We start from the raw sequence: 21,855 nt of genomic DNA on the forward strand, positions 1-21,855 counted from the left end.
CTAGGCTGAGTATTTGCAAACTCACAAATTTCTTGTATTGAAATTTTCATATTTTATTGAATTTTTTTTGAAAATTCGAGTTTAATAACTGTAAATAAATACACGCTTTCACATAAGAACACGAAAGCTGATTTAAAAATGCGTTTTAGAATAGTTACTGCTTCTGCCGCAAGGAGAAGCCACGCCCCCGGCAGATTTCCCAGTTGCCCTAATAGGCTTTGGTGTGACAACCGAAAATCGTCGTGCGCTTGCGCTCCCTGAGATGTTCCAACAATAGAGTTGAGAACTTATCGCAGAACATCAGAGAGTTGCCGATTTCGACACAATGCTGGCTGCATTCACCTTCCCAGTACCACAGTCTTCGCAATGGTAAGTCCAAGCTAGTACTTGGCCTGTGTGTACTTACCGACTTGTCGGCGATACAAGAAATTAATAATGAGGATAAATTTCTTCCAAAATTCGTAGCAAAACAGTGATTTAATTGAAGTTTAGGTACATGAGAGAAGAATATATACTGTTACAAAGGGTGAAATCACCCGTTTTGCCCCCTCTTTAATGATCTAGTAGTCATCATAAATAAAAGACGTTTATAAACCTCTTATGTCTTTCAAAAGAATAAGGTTGCTGCGTCAACCAACATTATTGTAAAAACAGTCTTGTTTCAGACTTTAAACGAGAAACACATATTACGCAATTAAAACTTTTTCACAACATTTTATTCACGTTCTTGATTTTGACTTGATAATTAAACTCGCGGATCCATATTTATTTCCGTAACGTCAAAGAACGTTACAATACATAGATCATGAATAATAATAGATCAGATGTAATAATGATGCAGCGACCAAAAAGAATAAATGCATATGCAATCCATGTACGATATTAGTATATATGATCGATTTAAGATTAATACATGATGCATATTATAAATTTTATAATATTCCAGGAGATAAACTAGATTATCCACAATAATCGGCTATAATATGAAAATCGAAGAATTATTCATTTCGAAATGGGATTCTATTCGACACGCGCTCGATGTATTCCATAACATTAATATTCATAATTATTCCAACAACTTTTCATTTGCTCTCTCGATCTTGAATTTTCGTCGGCATAGAATCGAAACGCTGTTTGAGCTAGTCGCAAGTGAAGTATCTACGTTGGGTAGAGAAGCTGAATTGTTTTTCGAAAAGTGTTCGTATGGAAAAAAATTCGGAGTAACTGTAATGCATCTCGGATGCGCTAATTTCGATCGCGATGAAATGGATGCTCCGTATATGAGACAGTATTTAACGCAGTGTCCTGATTTGAAGACCTATAAGGTGATTGCCGGCGATTTTTTTTTTTTTTGATAGGGTGAGATAGAGCGAAGCATCTTGAAACTTCGAGTGTATTTTAACACACATTCGAAAGGTACGATCAAATATTTATATCATTCAACTGACGCAGAATGGCAGCGTTATTAGCTAACCCGTTAACTGAGGAATATGTCTTTAGTCAACGGCTGACTATCGGAGGGCCTAGCCGCACGAGTCTGGAATCGGCAGGAAAGATAAAGTGCGTACTTCTTGTCTGAAATGTGAAAACTAAAATCATTATACATCATATGATGTCATCATACATCATACATAGTATTGAAGTTCGAAACCAAAGTTCGGATGTTCAGAAAGTGATGTCACCCAAAATTTTTTTTCTTTTGACGTCTTCGATCTATACTAATCAGCTAGCCGAATTCCTCAGTCTGGAAACAACCGCGCACTAGAGCGGACGGATGAGAATCGCGCTCCGCAGATTTCGAGTACCGGGTTCTTCTACTTCCTGGATCCTGCACTACGGGTCCGCTTCCCGGTGCAACTCAAGTTCCAGGAGAAGTGCTCCGTAGTTTCTGCGCTTAAGGTCCACTACCTGGTGGAACTCGACTTCGAGGACAAGCGCTCCGTAGTTCTGGCTGTCCAGGTCCTTGACCTGGTGACTTTTGACCTTCGGACTAATTTTCCGTAGTTCTGGTTAAACTTGTCATGTCCACAATGAATTATTTCAATTCATTTTTCGCGTAAGCACAAATTCAGGAGCTATCAATGCGCTAATGAAATTTCTATAATTTCTTATTATTTTCTCATAATCTTCTCAGTGAAATATGTCGATAAAAAAATTATATTAATCCTTACACAATATTTTTGATGTGTTCTATTGGTGAAAATATTTATTAGTCTTTGGGGTTTGACCCGAGGTGGTTGGCGGTGGTTAGAGGTGGTCGGAGATGGTTAGGGGTGGTCGTTGGTGGCGGATGGCGGCGGTTGGAGGTGATCGAGGTAGACAAGGAGGAGGACAAGGGGGAGAAAGACGAGGAAGACAAGGAGAACGAGGATTTCTGCACGGTGAGTAAAACACTTTTATAATATTGAATGGCGTTTGAAATTACGTTTTATTTGAAATTTTTTAAACCTGACATGTTTACAATACATTATTTCACTTTACTTTTTCGCGCAAGCCCAAATTCGGTAGCTCTCAACGCGCTAATAAAAGTTCCATTACTTTTTACAATTTTCTCATAATCTTCTTGGTGAAATCTGTCGACAAAAAAATTATATTAATCCTTACGCAATATTTTTGATGTGTTCTAATATTAAAAATATTTATTTGTATTCAAGACATAACCAGAGGTGGTCAGCGGTGGTCGTTGAAGGTGGTTGGAGGTGGTTGGAGGTGATCGGTGGAGCTTGAGGGTGGTTGCGGGTAATCGTGGGAAACGAGGAGTGGGAGGACTATTGCACTATTCCGACGTAATTTTGCGAGAGAATTCGATTGGGCGTAGTACTAACACGCTGCGATCAACGCATCAAAAGTTACAGCCAGAAAACGAGAACCCGAGTTTTCGACATTTTTCAGCAGGTGCTTTTTTGCTCGCCATTTCTCTCCTCTTGGTCCCACGCTCTTTTTGCTGCGTTTTCTGAGTTCCTGAGGGTCCAATTAGTCAGGTAAAGGTCATTCACATCGAATCTGAGACCAAAAATTTTCGGCTCGAAAAATAAAGAAAAAGTAAGGCTAACCCCTTTGCATTTTTGGCGAAAATTTTCGCGATTCTGAAAAGTGCTGGAATAAATTCTTTCATGCACTATTCCGAAGTAATTTTGCGGGAAAAATCGATTGGGCGCAGTTCCAATACGCTGCGATCAACGCATCGAAAGTTACAGCCAAAAAACAAAACCTGTGATTATATGAATCCTTACGTAATGTTTTTGATGTGTTCTTATACTGAAAATATTTATTGCTATTCCAGGTACAACCCGAGGTGGTTATCGGTGGTTGTTCGAGGTGGTTGGCGATTGTTGGAGGTGGTCGGAGGTGGACGAGGAGGAGGACGAACTGAACTGAGTCTCAAAGCCCTGTTGACATAAAAGCAGCTATTCGATAGAAATTATAGTTTATAGTTTACACAGCCCATTGCATGATATTTCATTATAAATACATATGTTTCAATGTATTCAGAAATAATTTATCAAATATATAGAGGTCATGTGCAAATAATAAATGAATTGATTCGACCGCAGTTTGATGTATTCATTAGAGCTTTAACAATAAATTTAAGCTTTGTTACTTCTTTTATTTTATTATGGATAATCAAAAACATTTCTGACTATTCGTGCTGTGGAAGCATGGGGATTAAACCAAATGTAGCAAAAGATTAGAAACAGTGTATGTAGAGTACGAGTATTTTTCTAATAATGCAAATAGAATAGAATACCACGCCTTGCGAATTAGCTTTCCAGACAGAGATGAATGATGAATTTTAAGGACTGCATTATCGTTGTTGAATACTCTATGCCTCATGGGAAAATAAAATCTGTAACGATAAAATTGATGCACCGGATGATCGTCGACTTTAACTTTTGAAATGTCCTACCATTTCCGAACACCTCCAACCATCCTATTTACCTATATTCCTAGATTAGCTATGACATGAAAAGAGAAGAATTATTCATTTCGAAATGGGATTCTATTCGAGGCACGCTCGATGTATTCCATAACATTAGTATTCATAATTGTTCCAACAACTTTTCATTGCTCTCTCGATTTTGAATTTTCATAGGCATAGAATCGAAAGCAGAATTGTTTTTCGAAAAGTATTCGGATGGAAAAAAATTCAGAGTAACTGTAATACATCACGGATGCGCTAATTTTGAACGAGATGAAATGGATGCTTCGTATATGAGACGGTATTTAACGCTGCGTAGTGGTTTAAAGACCTAGAAAGGTGATAGGGAGAGAAAAAACGACGCTTCTTAACACTTCGAGTGTATTTTAACACACATTTGAAAGATACGAGCGAAATTTATCATCATCCAACTGTCGCAGAACGGCAGCGTTATTAGCCGACCCGTATCTTCAGTCAACGGCTGACCATTGAAGGGCCTGGCCGCTTGAGTCTGGAATCGGCAGGAGAGATAAAGTGTGTATTTCTTGTATGAAATGTGAAAGCTAAAATCATTATACATCATATCATATCATCATACCTCATACATCATACATCATACATCATACATCATACATCGTACATCATACATCATCATACATAGTATTATAGGTCGAAACCAAAGTTTGGATGTCGGATGTTCAGAAAGTGACGTCACCAATTCAAAATCAGCTAGCCGAATTCCTCAGTCTGGAACGAACCGCGCAGTAGAGCGGACGGATGAGAGTCGCGCTCCGCAAATTTCGAGTACCGGGTTCTCAACCTCCCGGATCCCGCGCTTCGGGTCCGCTACGTATTTCGAGTACCGGGTTCTCAACCTCCCTGATCCCGCGCTTCGGGTCCGCTACGCGGTGAAACTCGACTTCCAGGATAAGCGCTCCGTGGTTCCTCGTTCATGTTTACAATAAATTATTTCAATTCGTTTTTCGCGCAACCCCAAATTCGGTAGCTGTCGGTCCGCTGATAAAATTTCTCGACTTCCAGGATAAGCGCTCCGTGGTTCCTCGTTCATGTTTACAATAAATTATTTCAATTCGTTTTTCGCGCAATCCCAAATTCGGTAGCTGTCAGTCCGCTGATAAAATTTCTCGACTTCCAGTATAAGCGCTCCGTGGTTCCCGGTTCATGTTTACAATAAATTATTTCAATTCGTTTTTCGCGCAACCCCAAATTCGGTAGCTGTCAGTCCGCTGATAAAATTTCTCGACTTCCAGTATAAGCGCTCCGTGGTTCCCGGTTCATGTTTACAATAAATTATTTCAATTCGTTTTTCGCGCAACCCCAAATTCGGTAGCTGTCAGTCCGCTAATAAAATTTCTCGACTTCCAGGATAAGCGCTCCGTGGTTCCCGGTTCATGTTTACAATAAATTATTTCAATTCGTTTTTCGCGCAACCCCAAATTCGGTAGCTGTCGGTCCGCTGATAAAATTTCTCGACTTCCAGGATAAGCGCTCCGTGGTTCCTCGTTCATGTTTACAATAAATTATTTCAATTCGTTTTTCGCGCAACCCCAAATTCGGTAGCTGTCGGTCCGCTGATAAAATTTCTCGACTTCCAGGATAAGCGCTCCGTGGTTCCCGGTTCATGTTTACAATAAATTATTTCAATTCGTTTTTCGCGCAATCCCAAATTCGGTAGCTGTCAGTCCGCTGATAAAATTTCTCGACTTCCAGGATAAGCGCTCCGTGGTTCCTCGTTCATGTTTACAATAAATTATTTCAATTCGTTTTTCGCGCAGTCCCGAATTCGGTAGCTGTCAGTCCGCTAATAAAATTTCTCGACTTCCAGGATAAGCGCTCCGTGGTTCCTCGTTCATGTTTACAATAAATTATTTCAATTCGTTTTTCGCGCAGTCCCAAATTCGGTAGCTGTCAGTCCGCTAATAAAATTTCTCGACTTCCAGGATAAGCGCTCCGTGGTTCCTGGTTCATGTTTACAATAAATTATTTCAATTCGTTTTTCGCGCAACCCCAAATTCGGTAGCTGTCAGTCCGCTGATAAAATTTCTCGACTTCCAGGATAAGCGCTCCGTGGTTCCTCGTTCATGTTTACAATAAATTATTTCAATTCGTTTTTCGCGCAACCCCAAATTCGGTAGCTGTCAGTCCGCTAATAAAATTTCTCGACTTCCAGGATAAGCGCTCCGTGGTTCCCGGTTCATGTTTACAATAAATTATTTCAATTCGTTTTTCGCGCAATCCCAAATTCGGTAGCTGTCAGTCCGCTGATAAAATTTCTCGACTTCCAGGATAAGCGCTCCGTGGTTCCTCGTTCATGTTTACAATAAATTATTTCAATTCGTTTTTCGCGCAGTCCCAAATTCGGTAGCTGTCAGTCCGCTAATAAAATTTCTCGACTTCCAGGATAAGCGCTCCGTGGTTCCCGGTTCATGTTTACAATAAATTATTTCAATTCGTTTTTCGCGCAATCCCAAATTCGGTAGCTGTCAGTCCGCTGATAAAATTTCTCGACTTCCAGGATAAGCGCTCCGTGGTTCCTCGTTCATGTTTACAATAAATTATTTCAATTCGTTTTTCGCGCAGTCCCAAATTCGGTAGCTGTCAGTCCGCTAATAAAATTTCTCGACTTCCAGGATAAGCGCTCCGTGGTTCCCGGTTCATGTTTACAATAAATTATTTCAATTCGTTTTTCGCGCAATCCCAAATTCGGTAGCTGTCAGTCCGCTGATAAAATTTCTCGACTTCCAGGATAAGCGCTCCGTGGTTCCTCGTTCATGTTTACAATAAATTATTTCAATTCGTTTTTCGCGCAGTCCCAAATTCGGTAGCTGTCAGTCCGCTAATAAAATTTCTCGACTTCCATCAACCATTATCGATGGTTGTTCGAGGTGGTTGAAGGTGGTCGGAGGTGGACGAGGAGGAGGACGAGGAGGACGAGGATTTGTGCTGGGTGAGTAAAACACTTTTATAATATTTGACGGCAATTGTAATTATATTTCATCTGAAATATTACAAACTTGTCACGTTTACAATCAATTATTTCAATTCATTTCTCGTGCAAGCACATATTCAGTAGCTATGAATAATCTTATACAATTTATTATATTATTAATTAATCAAATAATATTCTTATAATATTTAATGGCAATTGTGATTATATTTCATCTGAAATATTACAAACTTGTCACGTTTACAATAAATTATTTCAATTCATTTTTCGTGCAAGCACATATACAGTAGCTATGAATAATCTTATACAATTTATTATATTAATAATTAATCAATTAATATTCTTATAATATTTAATGGCAATTGTAATTATATTTCATCTGAAATATTACAAACTTGTCACGTTTACAATAAATTATTTCAATTCATTTTTCGTGCAAGCACATATACAGTAGCTATGAATAATCTTATACAATTTATTATATTAATAATTAATCAATTAATATTCTTATAATATTTACCGGCAATTGTAATTATATTTCATCTGAAATATTACAAACTTGTCACGTTTACAATAAATTATTTCAATTCATTTTTCGTGCAAGCACATATTCAGTAGCTATGAATAATCTTATACAATTTATTCTATTATTGATTAATTGATTAATTATATTAATCCTTATACAATATTTATGATGTGTTCCTATACTAAAAATACTCATTACTATTCCAGGTATTACCCGAGGTGGTCGGAGGTGGACGAGGAGGAGGACGAGCTGGACGAGGAGGAGGACCAGGTGGACGAGGAGGAGGCGGGGTGGGTCGTGGGCGAGGAGAGGAGTGGAGAGGAGGGGCAGGGGCCGGGAAGGGGGCGAGGTGGGCGGGGAGGGGGAAGGGACGGGAAGGGAAGGGACGGGAAGGGAAGGGACGGGAAGGGGAGGGGGAGGGGAAGGGGAGGGGGAGGGGCGGGGAGGGGAGGGGGGGGGGGGAGGGGGAGGGAGAGGGGGAGGGGGAGGGGAGGGTGGGCGGGAGGGCGGGAGGGAGGGAGGGAGGGTGGGAGGGAGAGAGTGGAGGACGGATGTTAATTCGAGCCCGTTAGAGTTAACCCGCCCTCCCTCCCGCCCTCCCGCCCTCCCGCCCTCCCTCCCACCCACCCCTCCCCCTCCTCCTCCCCTCCCCTCCTCCGCCCCTCCCCCTCCCCCACCCCTTCTCCCCTCCCCCTCCCCTCCCCCTCCCCTTCCCCCTCCCCTTCCCCCTCCCCCTCCCCCTCCCCTTCCCGGGCCCTCCCCTTCCCTTCCCTTCCCGTCCCTTCCCTTCCCGTCCCTTCCCCCTCCCCGCCCACCTCGCCCCCTTCCCGGCCCCTGCCCCTCCTCTCCACTCCTCTCCTCGCCCACGACCCACCCCGCCTCCTCCTCGTCCACCTGGTCCTCCTCCTCGTCCAGCTCGTCCTCCTCCTCGTCCACCTCCGACCACCTCGGGTAATACCTGGAATAGTAATGAGTATTTTTAGTATAGGAACACATCATAAATATTGTATAAGGATTAATATAATTAATCAATTAATTAATAATAGAATAAATTGTATAAGATTATTCATAGCTACTGAATATGTGCTTGCACGAAAAATGAATTGAAATAATTTATTGTAAACGTGACAAGTTTGTAATATTTCAGATGAAATATAATTACAATTGCCATTAAATATTATAAGAATATTAATTGATTAATTAATAATATAATAAATTGTATAAGATTATTCATAGCTACTGTATATGTGCTTGCACGAAAAATGAATTGAAATAATTTATTGTAAACGTGACAAGTTTGTAATATTTCAGATGAAATATAATTACAATTGCCATTAAATATTATAAGAATATTAATTGATTAATTATTAATATAATAAATTGTATAAGATTATTCATAGCTACTGTATATGTGCTTGCACGAAAAATGAATTGAAATAATTTATTGTAAACGTGACAAGTTTGTAATATTTCAGATGAAATATAATCACAATTGCCATTAAATATTATAAGAATATTATTTGATTAATTAATAATATAATAAATTGTATAAGATTATTCATAGCTACTGAATATGTGCTTGCACGAGAAATGAATTGAAATAATTGATTGTAAACGTGACAAGTTTGTAATATTTCAGATGAAATATAATTACAATTGCCGTCAAATATTATAAAAGTGTTTTACTCACCCAGCACAAATCCTCGTCCTCCTCGTCCTCCTCCTCGTCCACCTCCGACCACCTTCAACCACCTCGAACAACCATCGATAATGGTTGATGGAAGTCGAGAAATTTTATTAGCGGACTGACAGCTACCGAATTCGGGACTGCGCGAAAAACGAATTGAAATAATTTATTGTAAACATGAACGAGGAACCACGGAGCGCTTATCCTGGAAGTCGAGAAATTTTATTAGCGGACTGACAGCTACCGAATTTGGGACTGCGCGAAAAACGAATTGAAATAATTCATTGTAAACATGAACGAGGAACCACGGAGCGCTTATCCTGGAAGTCGAGAAATTTTATTAGCGGACTGACAGCTACCGAATTTGGGACTGCGCGAAAAACGAATTGAAATAATTTATTGTAAACATGAACGAGGAACCACGGAGCGCTTATCCTGGAAGTCGAGAAATTTTATTAGCGGACTGACAGCTACCGAATTTGGGACTGCGCGAAAAACGAATTGAAATAATTCATTGTAAACATGAACGAGGAACCACGGAGCGCTTATCCTGGAAGTCGAGAAATTTTATTAGCGGACTGACAGCTACCGAATTTGGGACTGCGCGAAAAACGAATTGAAATAATTTATTGTAAACATGAACGAGGAACCACGGAGCGCTTATCCTGGAAGTCGAGAAATTTTATTAGCGGACTGACAGCTACCGAATTTGGGACTGCGCGAAAAACGAATTGAAATAATTCATTGTAAACATGAACGAGGAACCACGGAGCGCTTATCCTGGAAGTCGAGAAATTTTATTAGCGGACTGACAGCTACCGAATTTGGGACTGCGCGAAAAACGAATTGAAATAATTTATTGTAAACATGAACGAGGAACCACGGAGCGCTTATCCTGGAAGTCGAGAAATTTTATTAGCGGACTGACAGCTACCGAATTTGGGACTGCGCGAAAAACGAATTGAAATAATTTATTGTAAACATGAACGAGGAACCACGGAGCGCTTGTCCTGGAAGTCGAGAAATTTTATTAGCGGACTGACAGCTACCGAATTTGGGACTGCGCGAAAAACGAATTGAAATAATTTATTGTAAACATGAACGAGGAACCACGGAGCGCTTATCCTGGAAGTCGAGTTTCACCGCGTAGCGGACCCGAAGCGCGGGATCCGGGAGGTTGAGAACCCGGTACCTGAAATACGTAGCGGACCCGAAGCGCGGAATCCGGGAGGTTGAGAACCCGGTACTCGAAATTTGCGGAGCGCGTCTCTCATCCGTCCGCTCTACTGCGCGGTTGTTTCCAGACTGAGGAATTCGGCTAGCTGATTTTGAATTGGTGACGTCACTTTCTGAACATCCGACATCCAAACTTTGGTATTAAACTCTAATACTATGTATGATGATGTATGATGTACGATGTATGATGTACGATGTATGATGTACGATGTATGATGATAAGATATGATGTATAATGCTTTTAGTTTTCACGTTTCATACAAGAAATACACACTTCATCTCTCCTGCCGATTTCAGACTCAAGCGGCCAGGCCCTTCGATGGTCAGCCGTTGACTGAAGATATATTCTTCAGTGAACGGGTCGGCTAATAACGCTGCCGTTCTGCGACAGTTGGATGATGAAAGATTTCGCTCGTATCTTTCAAATGTGTGTTAAAATACACTCGAAGTTTTAAACAGCTTCGTTTTTTCTCTCCCTATCACCTTTCTAGGTCTTTAAATCACTACGCAGCGTTAAATACTGTCTCATATACGAAGCATCCATTTCATCTCGTTCAGAATTAGCGCATCCGTTATGTATTGCAGTTACTCTGAATTTTTTTCCATCCGAATACTTTTCGAAAAACAATTCCGCTCCTCCGCCTAACGCAGATGCTTCACTTGCGACCAGCTAAACCAGCGTTTCGATTCTATGCCTATGAAAATTCAAGATCGAGAGAGCAAATGAAAAGTTGTTGGAATAATTTTGAATATTAGTGTTATGGGATACATCGAGCGCGCGTCGAATAGAATCCCATTTCGAAATGAATAATTCTTCTCTTTTCATATCATAGCTAATCTAGTAATATAGGTAAATAGGATGGTTGGAGGTGTTCGGAAATGGTAGGAGGTGGTCGGCGCTGGCAGAAGGTGATAGGGGGTGGTCGAAAGTGGCCATTGATGTTCGGAGGTGGCAGGGGGAGGTAGGAGCTGTTCGAAAATGGTAGGACATTTCAAAAGTTAAAGTCGACGATGATCCGGTGCATCAATTTTATCGTTACAGATTTTCTTTTCCCATGAGGCATAGAGTATTCAACAACGATAATGCAGTCCTTAAAATACATCATTCATCTCTGTCTGAAAAGCTAATTCGCAAGGCGTGGTATTCTATTCTATTTGCATTATTAGAAAAATACTCGTACTCTACATACACTGTTTCTAATCTTTTGCTACATTTGGTTTAATCCCCATGCTTCCACAGCACGAATAGTCGGAAATGTTTTTGATTATCCATAATAAAATAAAAGAAGTAACAAAGCTTAAATTTATTGTTAAAGCTCTAATGAATACATCAAACTGCGGTCGAATCAATTCATTTATTATTTGCACATGACCTCTATATATTTGATAAATTATTTCTGAATACATTGAAACATATGTATTTATAATGAAATATCATGCAATGGGCTGTGTAAACTATAAACTATAATTTCTATCGAATAGCTGCTTTTATGTCAACAGGGCTTTGAGACTCAGTTCAGTTCGTCCTCCTCCTCGTCCACCTCCGACCACCTCCAACAATCGCCAACCACCTCGAACAACCACCGATAACCACCTCGGGTTGTACCTGGAATAGCAATAAATATTTTCAGTATAAGAACACATCAAAAACATTACGTAAGGATTCATATAATCACAGGTTTTGTTTTTTGGCTGTAACTTTCGATGCGTTGATCGCAGCGTATTGGAACTGCGCCCAATCGATTTTTCCCGCAAAATTACTTCGGAATAGTGCATGAAAGAATTTATTCCAGCACTTTTCAGAATCGCGAAAATTTTCGCCAAAAATGCAAAGGGGTTAGCCTTACTTTTTCTTTATTTTTCGAGCCGAAAATTTTTGGTCTCAGATTCGATGTGAATGACCTTTACCTGACTAATTGGACCCTCAGGAACTCAGAAAACGCAGCAAAAAGAGCGTGGGACCAAGAGGAGAGAAATGGCGAGCAAAAAAGCACTTGCTGAAAAATGTCCAAAACTCGGGTTCTCGTTTCTTGGCTGTAACTTTTGATGCGTCGATCTCAGCGTATTGGGACTGCGCCTAATCGAATCTTCTCGCAAAATTACGTCCGACAAACCTTACACCTTTCAAATGTGTGTTAAAATACACTTGAAGTTTTAAGCAGCTTCGTTCATTCTCTATCAACTTTTTAGGTCTTCAAATCAGGACACTGCGTTAAATACTGTCTCACATACGGAGCATCCATTTCATCTCGATCAAAATCAGCGCAACCGTGATGAATTACAGTCACTCCGAATTTTTTCTATAAAGATGAATGCAGCTAGTATTATGTCGAAATTGGTAACTCCCTGATGTTCTGCAACAAGTTCTGAACTCTACCGTTGGAACATCTCAGAGAGCGCAAACGCACGACGATTTTTCGCTGTTGCACTAAAACCCATTAGGGCAACTGTCATCATATTCTTCAGTCAACGTAGGACGTGTTTGACAGCGGTTGGAGGTGAACGGTGGAGGTCGAGGAAGTCGAGGACGACGAGGCGGTCGCGAGGCGTGGCGAAGGATGAGGAGGGGGTCGAGGTGGTCGACGATGACAAAGGTGGTCGGAGGTGGTACGAGGTTTTCGGAAATGGTTGAAGGTGGCGGGCGCCGGTAAGAGGTGGTCGGGGATGCTAGAAGGTTGTCGGAGAAAGTTCGAGGTGGTAGGAGGTAGCCGGAGGTGTGAGGGGGTGGTCGGAGGTGTTCGGAACTGGTAGGAGGTGGAAGGAGGTGGTAGGAGATGGTAGGAGGTATTTGAAGGTGGCAGAAGGTGGCAGGAGGTGTTTGGCGGTGGCTGGAAGGGGTAGGAAGTGTTTGGTGGTGGTTGAAGGTGATCGGCGGTGGTCGAGGAGGGCGATGACGACGTGGTCGAAGCTGTGGTGTGATGAGGAGGAGGACGGCGACGAGGTGGTCGAGGATGAAGGTGGTCGGTGGTGGGAGACGGTGGTTGCCGGTGGTTAGAGGTGCTCGGAGTTAGTTGGGGTGGTTGGCAGTGGACGCGGTTACGCTTCTTCTCACGGGCATGATCGAGCTCATCGACATTTCTAAGTCGCAGTCGATCAGTAGTCTTACGTACTCACTTTGTACCGACTCAATCTGAAGCTTCCATTCTGACACTACTTTGGCTGCTACGAATGTCGGAGCGAGCCCGTTAGGTAGAATCGACAGAGCAGAACCCTACTACGCTCCCACGCCCACCCGGGCCCAATTGCCCACCGCAAACTGGTCACAAATATTTACCCAGGGGTATCCGTTTGTATATTCTTCAGTCAACGTTGAAACTAACTATCGACATAACTTGGCGGTAAGCGTGCATTGGTTACTGACTGGTACTTCACTGTATTACCGTCACGTAAGCAGTTTATAATAATAGAGCATACTCACCATGGAATTACCGCTCTGTAGAAGTCGAAGCAAAACACCCAGATTGATGGTTATCGTCTCTGATCGATGAATTTTCCCAATTAATTTTCTTCTTGTGTATATTACCCGGTTTGTTTGCAATTTTTCATTATTTTTAATTACGGGTGAAGGATGTTTCATTAATGAATGGAACATAATTGTTTTAAATGTGGATAAAGAGGATGATTGTTTTATTTTATAGGCGAGCAAATAAAAGGTTTGATTAGCTAAAAAATGCAAAGAAGTTGATCAGCTGAAACAGAAAAAGTTACGATCAGCACAGTGACCGTTGACTCAAGATATATACAGACTCACAGCCTTGGGTTACTTTCCGTGAAAGTTAGGTGGGTCTGGGCGGGTTTGAGCAGGGTTGGAAAATTCTTCATGAAAAAATAATACATTAACCATTGAATTGAATTTTTGAATGAAAAGTTGTTTAAATAAAATAATTAATTCAATGGTCAAATGCAAATTTCTCCTATGGAAGAACTAAGTTTAATGGTTAACGAAAATTTTTTCTGGTTAATGGTACTCTTTCCGCTAAAAAACTAATATCAATGGTTAATGGAAATTCTTCCCATTATAAAATTAAAAGTAATGATTGACGGAAATGCCAATGCATTAAAAAATTTGTTTTTAAAATGTGTGCAAGCTTGGAAATGCCGGGTCAGAGAAAGATAAGGTCGTGGACGAAATGAATATCACGTATTGAAACGGAAGCTAGAAACTCTTTATTCGACAATTGGACAAACTAAGTTAGATATAGATCCTCTATAAGCCTAATAAATTTATAACGAGAAAGTTGAGCAGCGAAATCATCCGCTCCTACTCGCTGCTGGCCTACAGACAGAGCTCAAACTCACTTTGCGCTCCGGCGCGTTAGACCCGGGAGGACCCGAAACTAGCATCCTCTAGCGGCGAAGAAACGGCTCTTCGATGCAGACAGTGCTTCCGTTAGACCACGGCTTCATTTTCGAGCAAGGTTTTACAGCCGGAGTGCCCAGACCTGTCTATAAGACCGTGCGCTAGACCCTATTAGAGTCCTATATTATGTAACACAGGAATGAACGTCGGCTTTGTTCCGTTGTTGCAAAATGTGCTCTTTTTGCCTGCGATGAAAATATCAGTGATGTATCTTAGATTTGTACGTACACAAGTTACGTATCTACAAGTACCACTCAAATAACTCCTGCGGCCATTTTTATCTTATCCTATTATTTATATTACGAACTGGTTTCTAACAGTCAATCGTGTACGTCTATGTTTCATAGTCATAATAATATTCGACTCTGCATTATGCGTCTGGGTACACGTGACGGTAACATTAGCTGTTGTCATCTTTCCGTACCGACCGTTTAGCTGATTATACAAAATACGTGCAATAAAAAGTTTGTGCAAGCGTGTTGCACTATCGTAACTGATATTTTGAGTACGTTCAAGTCCATTTGAGATCAAGTTCTAAATTCCAATATACAGTTATTACTGACGTAGTAATACTTTTGCTCACTCGAGAATTACATTTTTTAGGAGAACGTTGCTCACTGTAAATTGTAAACTGAATGCCTGAAATCGATCAAGGCAGATTTTCAATACCACAAATAGGTATTAGAGGCCACAGGATTATATTTCGATGAATCACTTATAAACATAACGATGTAACGAACATTATATGTACGACATGTGGGTGATGGATCAATGAAAAATCAAGTGCGAATATGGATTATGTGATAATATTATCATTATCAGGTATTCAAACTAAATTCTGTACATTGCGTTCAAAGATAGGCATCAAATATTTATTCCTACATCTCTTTCACTTTCCCTGACGGGCAAGTCACAAAAGACTATTTTAAAACAGAGAATACGAATTCTGATTGGGAACCGCAGTTCAAACTAAATCTACTTTTTAGCAGCAAAGAAATTTTCCCAAAACTGCATTCGCTCTTCGTGAAAACCACTTTTAAGCTGAATTCCAGGATCGCTGCCATTACCGATCTGAAGATATTTTTCGTCTGATGAAAATGGTTCCCAAATCGCGTTGTCATTGAGAGCTGCAGTAGTCGGCAACCTGAAAATGTGTTGCATCGTCAAATATAGTCGATACACAAGCGGTTGTGACGTGATGTCTTTTATCTATTCATAGCCTGATACTCACCCATTGGTAGCAAACGATGTCCATAGCTCCACCATAGCGTCGAGCATTTTCAAATCGGTCTCACTATATTCAGAGCCTGGTGGCCCAAACATTTCCCGTGGTCCAGGAAGGAGGTAAATAAACTCATCTCCGTGCGTCGGGCCCAAATTCTCCGGGTTACTACCAGTAAACTTATAGGTATAGCTGAAACTGTCTCGGTAGTCAAAAGTGCAAAAGTATACGGGACTCTTGTAAGCAGGGTTGTTTGCACGTTGTCTGACCTCGTTGTAATTGAAGTAGGTAAACTCGTAATCGGTTATGATGTCAGTCAAATTGTGTAGTAGCTGAAAGCAACATCAAACATGCCATAATTGATGGAACTTGAACTTCTGTCGTCAGTTGTTCCAGTTCTCACCAATTTTCTGTCTGCACTTAGATCGTTCAAGTAACGAGACTTTAGAGCGGCAGTTTGGGCATCGACATCGGCTGACCAAACGTCGTGTCTCAACAAGCTGATTAGGTGAGAGTCAACGTTGTCTAAAAATTGCTGGAACAAGTCTGGCTCATTATAGTACACTGAAATGAAGAACAAGTACAAGTTTCAGAAAAAATGACTACCAATAAAGTTTCTTGAAATATGCAGAGCCTGGTATGTTACCTGACATCTGTGTGCGATATAGACACCTATAAGAATATTCGTTACTTCACGTTGATCCACCCATACTTGCCTGCAGTTACAACAATTCCTTCTTCCTTAGCTACAAGGGCCACCCACGGCAAATCGTGCTGTTTTCCATTGGCAATGATATTCCCTGGAGTATCCGTAAAAAGTGCACCTTCTACGTCAGGTTCGACTACAGGATACCAAACAGTAGGCCTGGCCGTTCTTTCATCCTTTAACAGCACGTCTGTATCGTACAAGTATGACCCATTGAAAGTCCTCAGACAGTTAACAAGGGTGGTTGACGTGTTGGTTGGACAACCAAGGTATTCGCCCAACTTCGTGGCACGCGTGGCGGCCACTGAATACGGTTCAGGAACAGGAGGATAGAGTAGCGGTGTACTGTGTGTCATGAATTGGTGAAAGAGTCCTGAAAACAGTGTGCGGTTATTCGTCAAGTTGAAATGCAAAGTATTTAATATCTATTTAGTGGAAACTAATTCAATGCCATTATTGATCTCTCTTACAATTGAAAGTATCAGCTTCGCTGTAGTAACAATAACTCGGGCACATTCACCACCGGAAGATAATCATTAAATACCAGAGGTATATTTAAATACAACTAAGCAACTCTGCTTACCTTTTGTTAAAGGAGATAAGGTTAAAAGGCGAACGCAGGCGGCGCCTGAACTTCCACCGAAGAGAGTTACTTTATTTGGATCACCACCGAAATACTTGATGTTTCGTTGAATCCATCTCAAAGCTTCAGCTATATCTTTAAGTAAATTATTTCCCGGCGATACTTCGTCGCCGGTACTCAAAAATCCTAGTATTCCCAAACGATAGTTCGGAACTACGAGAACCACGTCCTTATTAAGAAGAAATTCTGGACTGTGTTGATCAGGAGTGCTCATTCCATACGTGAATCGTCCACCATAGATGAAGACCATTACTGGCAGTAACGTAGCATTCTGGCTACTAGGAAGCTGTGCGGTAGAAATGGTAAAAAAGTAATTATTTGCTTTTTCATTTGAGAATTCATTAATCTAAGCCGACCGTAGACCGTGATTCTGAATAATCTCCGTGAACCCGTCTTATTCAATTCTTCATGTGATAAATTGAGAAGTGATAGCAAACCAAATAGATGCACCAACAATAAACTATAAACTATGTATCATAAAGAGAAAACACTTGTTTTTTGCACTTCATTTACGGATTTCTTTTATACTCGTACGTATATCGCAATGCTGCAGGCTGACAGCATGAACGTGCATTTCTGAACCCACTTCCAAACTTGAGTGTATTGCGCGCAAATTTTCCAATGAGATCTAAACTTTCAGTTTCTCTAGCGTTGTCCGAACCAAAATATTTCGAGTACGATAAAAAACTGTAGGTATGGTTGAACAAATTCAAATGATTAAGGATCTGTTTATTTCTCGAAATCAACCTTCACGATGTAATCGCAGAGATTCATCCAATCTAAAGCACTAAAAATATTCTGTATTTTGTACCCAGCTGTGTGACAATTAGTATATGGCGTTGCTAGTGCGGAAAGTGGGCGATTTCTAATGAATAAGCGTGCGCTGTAATCACACGGATCAGATAACGCCACTGATGTACATGAAATCGCCCATCCGCGCGTCCGACACACGCTATAATCTTAAAAGATCTGTGAGCGAAAGTTTTATTTGTGAAGCAATGAAGGTGCCACTGACATAAAAAAAATCTACCAACAAAAGGCTGGTGTACGAATCAAAACAAAGCTGAACAGTGAAATCAATTCCACATTGCCTGAATAGATGTGGCAGTACTCGAATCGTATGTAAAATGAACAGAGTTAAACTTGTTTGCTGTTGAATCAGACGTTAACTGGTGTTTCGGTACTGAAATCAAATGAATTTCAAAATGTCTGTACTTTGAATTGAAAATCGTTAAATCTCTTGGTATGACTAGTACATTTCGCGAGATAAAAAATTTGAAGAGATGATGGTTAAACTATAACTTCCTCCAGCTATCAAAATATATTCAATACGATTGCGATATACCCGCGGCGTATAGACATTGAGATAGAGGCAGTCCTCATCCCCCATGAGCTTTGTCTCCATCTGAAGCTCGTTCATTCCCTGAATGCATGCGTTAGGCATGCGGTCGGTATCTAGAGTCCCGTTCCAAGGACCCGCCGGTACGGCTTGTTTAAACCTGGATTGGAATAATTGGAGAAATTAATGTTTCCGTATTTATGTGACGATTAAACTCCCAATGACAGGTGATTTTTCGGCCAGCATGAGGCTAGACGATTCCGCCAATTCTTCGTCGTAGATTTAGAACATGTTATTCTCTGGAGTACATTCAATTATGTATTTTAGTGCCACGAGTTGTGATCAATGCAAATCAACCCGAAGAAAATCCGTCGAGAGCTGATATTACCGATGGTTAAGCGGACTCTCAAAGCAATCGAGATGTGTAAAAGCAAAGTACGTAAATGTGGGCGAAACAATGTGATTTCAGTACATATACACGGATCCTTAATTTTTTATTTGGTCAGACAACATCTTCTTACTAAGAGAAAAAAATCTTATCAATGAAGTGAGGTCTCTTCACCCTCCCGAGCTCATACCATGCATTTGGAACAGGAAAAAAATGCACGGTATGAGCTCGGGATGGTGAGAAGTCCTCACTGCATTATCAACTCGTGTTGATGAATATTAACCGCTTGTATCTTTGGATGATATGAACCAAAATTTGCCCAATCAATTACATTATCATCATAAGTACCGGTATCAGTTTACTATGCATACTAGACTGTATCAAAATAAATCGATAATTTTTTTTTTTTTTGCTTTACGCAATCTTAAATTATACTTGGTCATCAAGAAATAATCCTCGCGAAAGGAGGGGCCAGTCCTTCAAGATTTAGAGGTATCTTATCGGACTTTTGTCTTTTTTATCTAAATATTTCAAGACCATAGAAAAAAAATACCCCAATTGCAATAAGTCAAGTTTTTTGTAGCCGAAAATGATTATTGTCACAGCGTATCAATGAATGTATTCTGTTGTTGTTGTAAATGTTTTTTCTAGTATATTCAGTATTTCTACATAAGTTTGCCATATATTCATCATTTTAAGACAAGAAAAACGTTTGTTCCATCAATGCAAATCAATTATTTACGTATTAACGAAGTAAAAAAAGACAAAAGTCCGATGAGACATCTCTAAATTTTGAAGGACAGGCCTCTCCTTTCACGAGCATTATTTTTTGATGTTCAAGTATAGTTGAAGATTGTGTAAAGCAAAAAAAAAAGTTATCGATTTATTTTGAAACAGTCTACTGGATACCGTATATTACTACTGTAAGTAGTAGCGTAGTTCGTAACGCGCGAGACTTCGGAAGGGGAGGACTTGAGTTCAAATTCCCAGCTTGTCGGTGAGGTCCTGAGCGATAGCTCGCAGAAATTGTAATGCAGGTGACGTCGTTCAGGCTCCGAATCGGCGAGTTGAGGTTTTATCTCCGTCCGGGTGTCCGGGCAACGTTTTCTGCACCGCCTATGCAGCGATAAATAACTTGTAACTCTGAATTACTCCTACAAACCTGAGATCTCCAATCGGTGGCTCGGCAAACGGAACTCCAATGAAGGCAGCGAATCTTCTGCCAAGGTGTGTGGCCATATTTATACCTCTGAGTCTACCTTGCGGTATCGTCGTTTCCGGACGCATCCAATCCTCGCCAGCGGGAATGTCCCCATTTTTAATTGGAATAACACCAAAGATTGTCAGGAAAGCGATTAGCAAAAGAGCCACCAGCAGACACGCGGCTGCTATATAACAGCACGAGCGCGAGCCAATTTTACATACAAACATGATTACTGTCTGTCACTAAGTGATGCTCGCCAAAGAGACCAGTCTGAGTCATTTTATCTTGCGAGAAGAAAAGATGTCCTGTCATAATTAGAGACAATGTAGTTTGGTAGCAACGCCTTGAATTTAATTCGCAACCTAATCTCAACATATAATGCGGACAGGAATTAAATCCACCTTGTCAAGTGGTCCAATAAAATCAAGTGTATATACAAATTTTATAATGTATGTTTTGTTATTAAGTAGTTTGATGACATTGGATTTACATGTGAGATAACAGAATAATAAAGCCGAGCAGCGCCGGTTCGAAGGCCATTTTTCATGCGTGTCAAGTCATACAAAGCCGCGCCCATATAAGTGCACACATAGAACAATCAAATATTTAATTCCCGTTATTATTCACTCAAGTTATATGATAATCAAAGGTACAAATGATTGCTAAAAATAAGAGGATTTCACATTAACACGAACAGATTATGTAATTATGGCGTAGTCGTAATCATGTGAACCTTCCCGCTTTCAAAACTGTGACATCCTGAATTACTCTGTCAAGATCTGGTTCACTAGCAACATCGTAATCAATCGATATACTGTACAGACCGTCTAATCGTCCCTGACTCATTGGCGGCAAATACTGTTTGATTAGACGTAAAAATTTAAAACACCCAGTACAAAAAAGGACGGGAACTCTCTATTCAGCGTTTCCAATTATCATTAAAGCTGCTACTATCAAAATTACATAGTTAAATTGTGCTTTATCCCTTTATGCACACAGTGGTGTTCTGCGTAATAAATATTACTCTTAATTGGATTTCTTCTTACATTGTTTCTTTTATAGAAATGATTATGCAGTTTGAACATCTTATTATGTAGTCTTGTTTGCGCTGTAAGTTTTGATTAGACACAGATAATTCATTAGAACGATTAATAGTGTATGAGCAGGAGTATTTCTTGATTACTTTATACTGATGAACAAAATAGTCGGCTGATGAAGTAAACGTACTAGAAACGATAGCTTTATGCTCCGACACAACAGAGTCATCGCGATTGGTGGATCAAAGCCGTTCGAGTGACTTCGATCAATTTCAGGATCATGTAAACATCGGATTGCATAGTACTGCTAATTCACCTAACGGGGTTGTGTTTGACTGAATTTAAACAACGAAAATATGTTGCACGGCTGTCCCATGCGACGGGTTCAGTGTCTGACGATTAAGTCTTCTATTAAACACAGTATCCAGGCCACTTGGAACGATCACTTGCATGGCTAGATCTTAACATTTTTCGAATATTTCATTATTCTTCTAAGCATTGCTATTTTTGAAATGAAGGAGGTACCTAGAAATCCGAACGAGAGGTTGTTCGAAATATTCTCCGGAAAACGCAAAAAAATCGTTAACCAGAGTATTGAAAATTGTACGAGTTGATGGGAT

General features: G+C 40.4%; 1 protein-coding gene and 1 long non-coding RNA gene across 4 annotated transcripts; one reads left to right on the plus strand and one right to left on the minus strand.

The window, feature by feature from the left end:
* The first annotated feature begins 312 nt into the window (after positions 1-312).
* Positions 313-2,926, plus strand: LOC124293302. Of its 3 annotated transcripts, none has more exons than XR_006903222.1 (3): positions 313-369; positions 2,234-2,381; positions 2,655-2,875. It is a non-coding gene; the product is annotated as an uncharacterized LOC124293302 (long non-coding RNA). The 3 variants fall into 3 exon arrangements; XR_006903223.1 differs by lacking the exon at positions 313-369 and adding an exon at positions 2,896-2,926 and having other exon boundaries at positions 2,196-2,381; positions 2,655-2,786; XR_006903221.1 differs by lacking the exon at positions 313-369 and adding an exon at positions 2,893-2,919 and having other exon boundaries at positions 2,196-2,381; positions 2,655-2,786.
* A 12,620-nt stretch (positions 2,927-15,546) lies between these two features.
* Positions 15,547-20,503, minus strand: LOC107218024 (esterase E4-like). The gene is made up of 7 exons (XM_046735648.1): positions 20,157-20,503; positions 18,613-18,766; positions 17,208-17,553; positions 16,635-16,997; positions 16,322-16,482; positions 15,928-16,250; positions 15,547-15,840 (listed from the first exon to the last, which is right to left on the minus strand). Exons 1-7 carry the CDS (start codon positions 20,423-20,425, stop codon positions 15,672-15,674), a joined length of 1,785 nt encoding a protein of 594 aa, XP_046591604.1. The 5' UTR covers positions 20,426-20,503; the 3' UTR covers positions 15,547-15,671.
* Between the last annotated feature and the right edge of the window lie 1,352 nt (positions 20,504-21,855).

The sequence above is a fragment of the Neodiprion lecontei genome, chromosome 3, assembly GCF_021901455.1.
Source record: "Neodiprion lecontei isolate iyNeoLeco1 chromosome 3, iyNeoLeco1.1, whole genome shotgun sequence".
NCBI classification, from domain to species: domain Eukaryota; kingdom Metazoa; phylum Arthropoda; class Insecta; order Hymenoptera; family Diprionidae; genus Neodiprion; species Neodiprion lecontei.

Coding starts and splice junctions, on each gene's coding strand:
- LOC107218024 (XM_046735648.1), bottom strand. CDS start 20,425: ATGTTTGTATGTAAAATTGGCTCGCGCTCGTGCTGTTATATAGCAGCC. Junction 16,998..17,207: donor CTTATCTCCTTTAACAAAAG/GTAAGCAGAGTT, acceptor CACTGTTTTCAG/GACTCTTTCACCAATTCATG. Junction 16,251..16,321: donor TAAGTGCAGACAGAAAATTG/GTGAGAACTGGA, acceptor TGTTGCTTTCAG/CTACTACACAATTTGACTGA.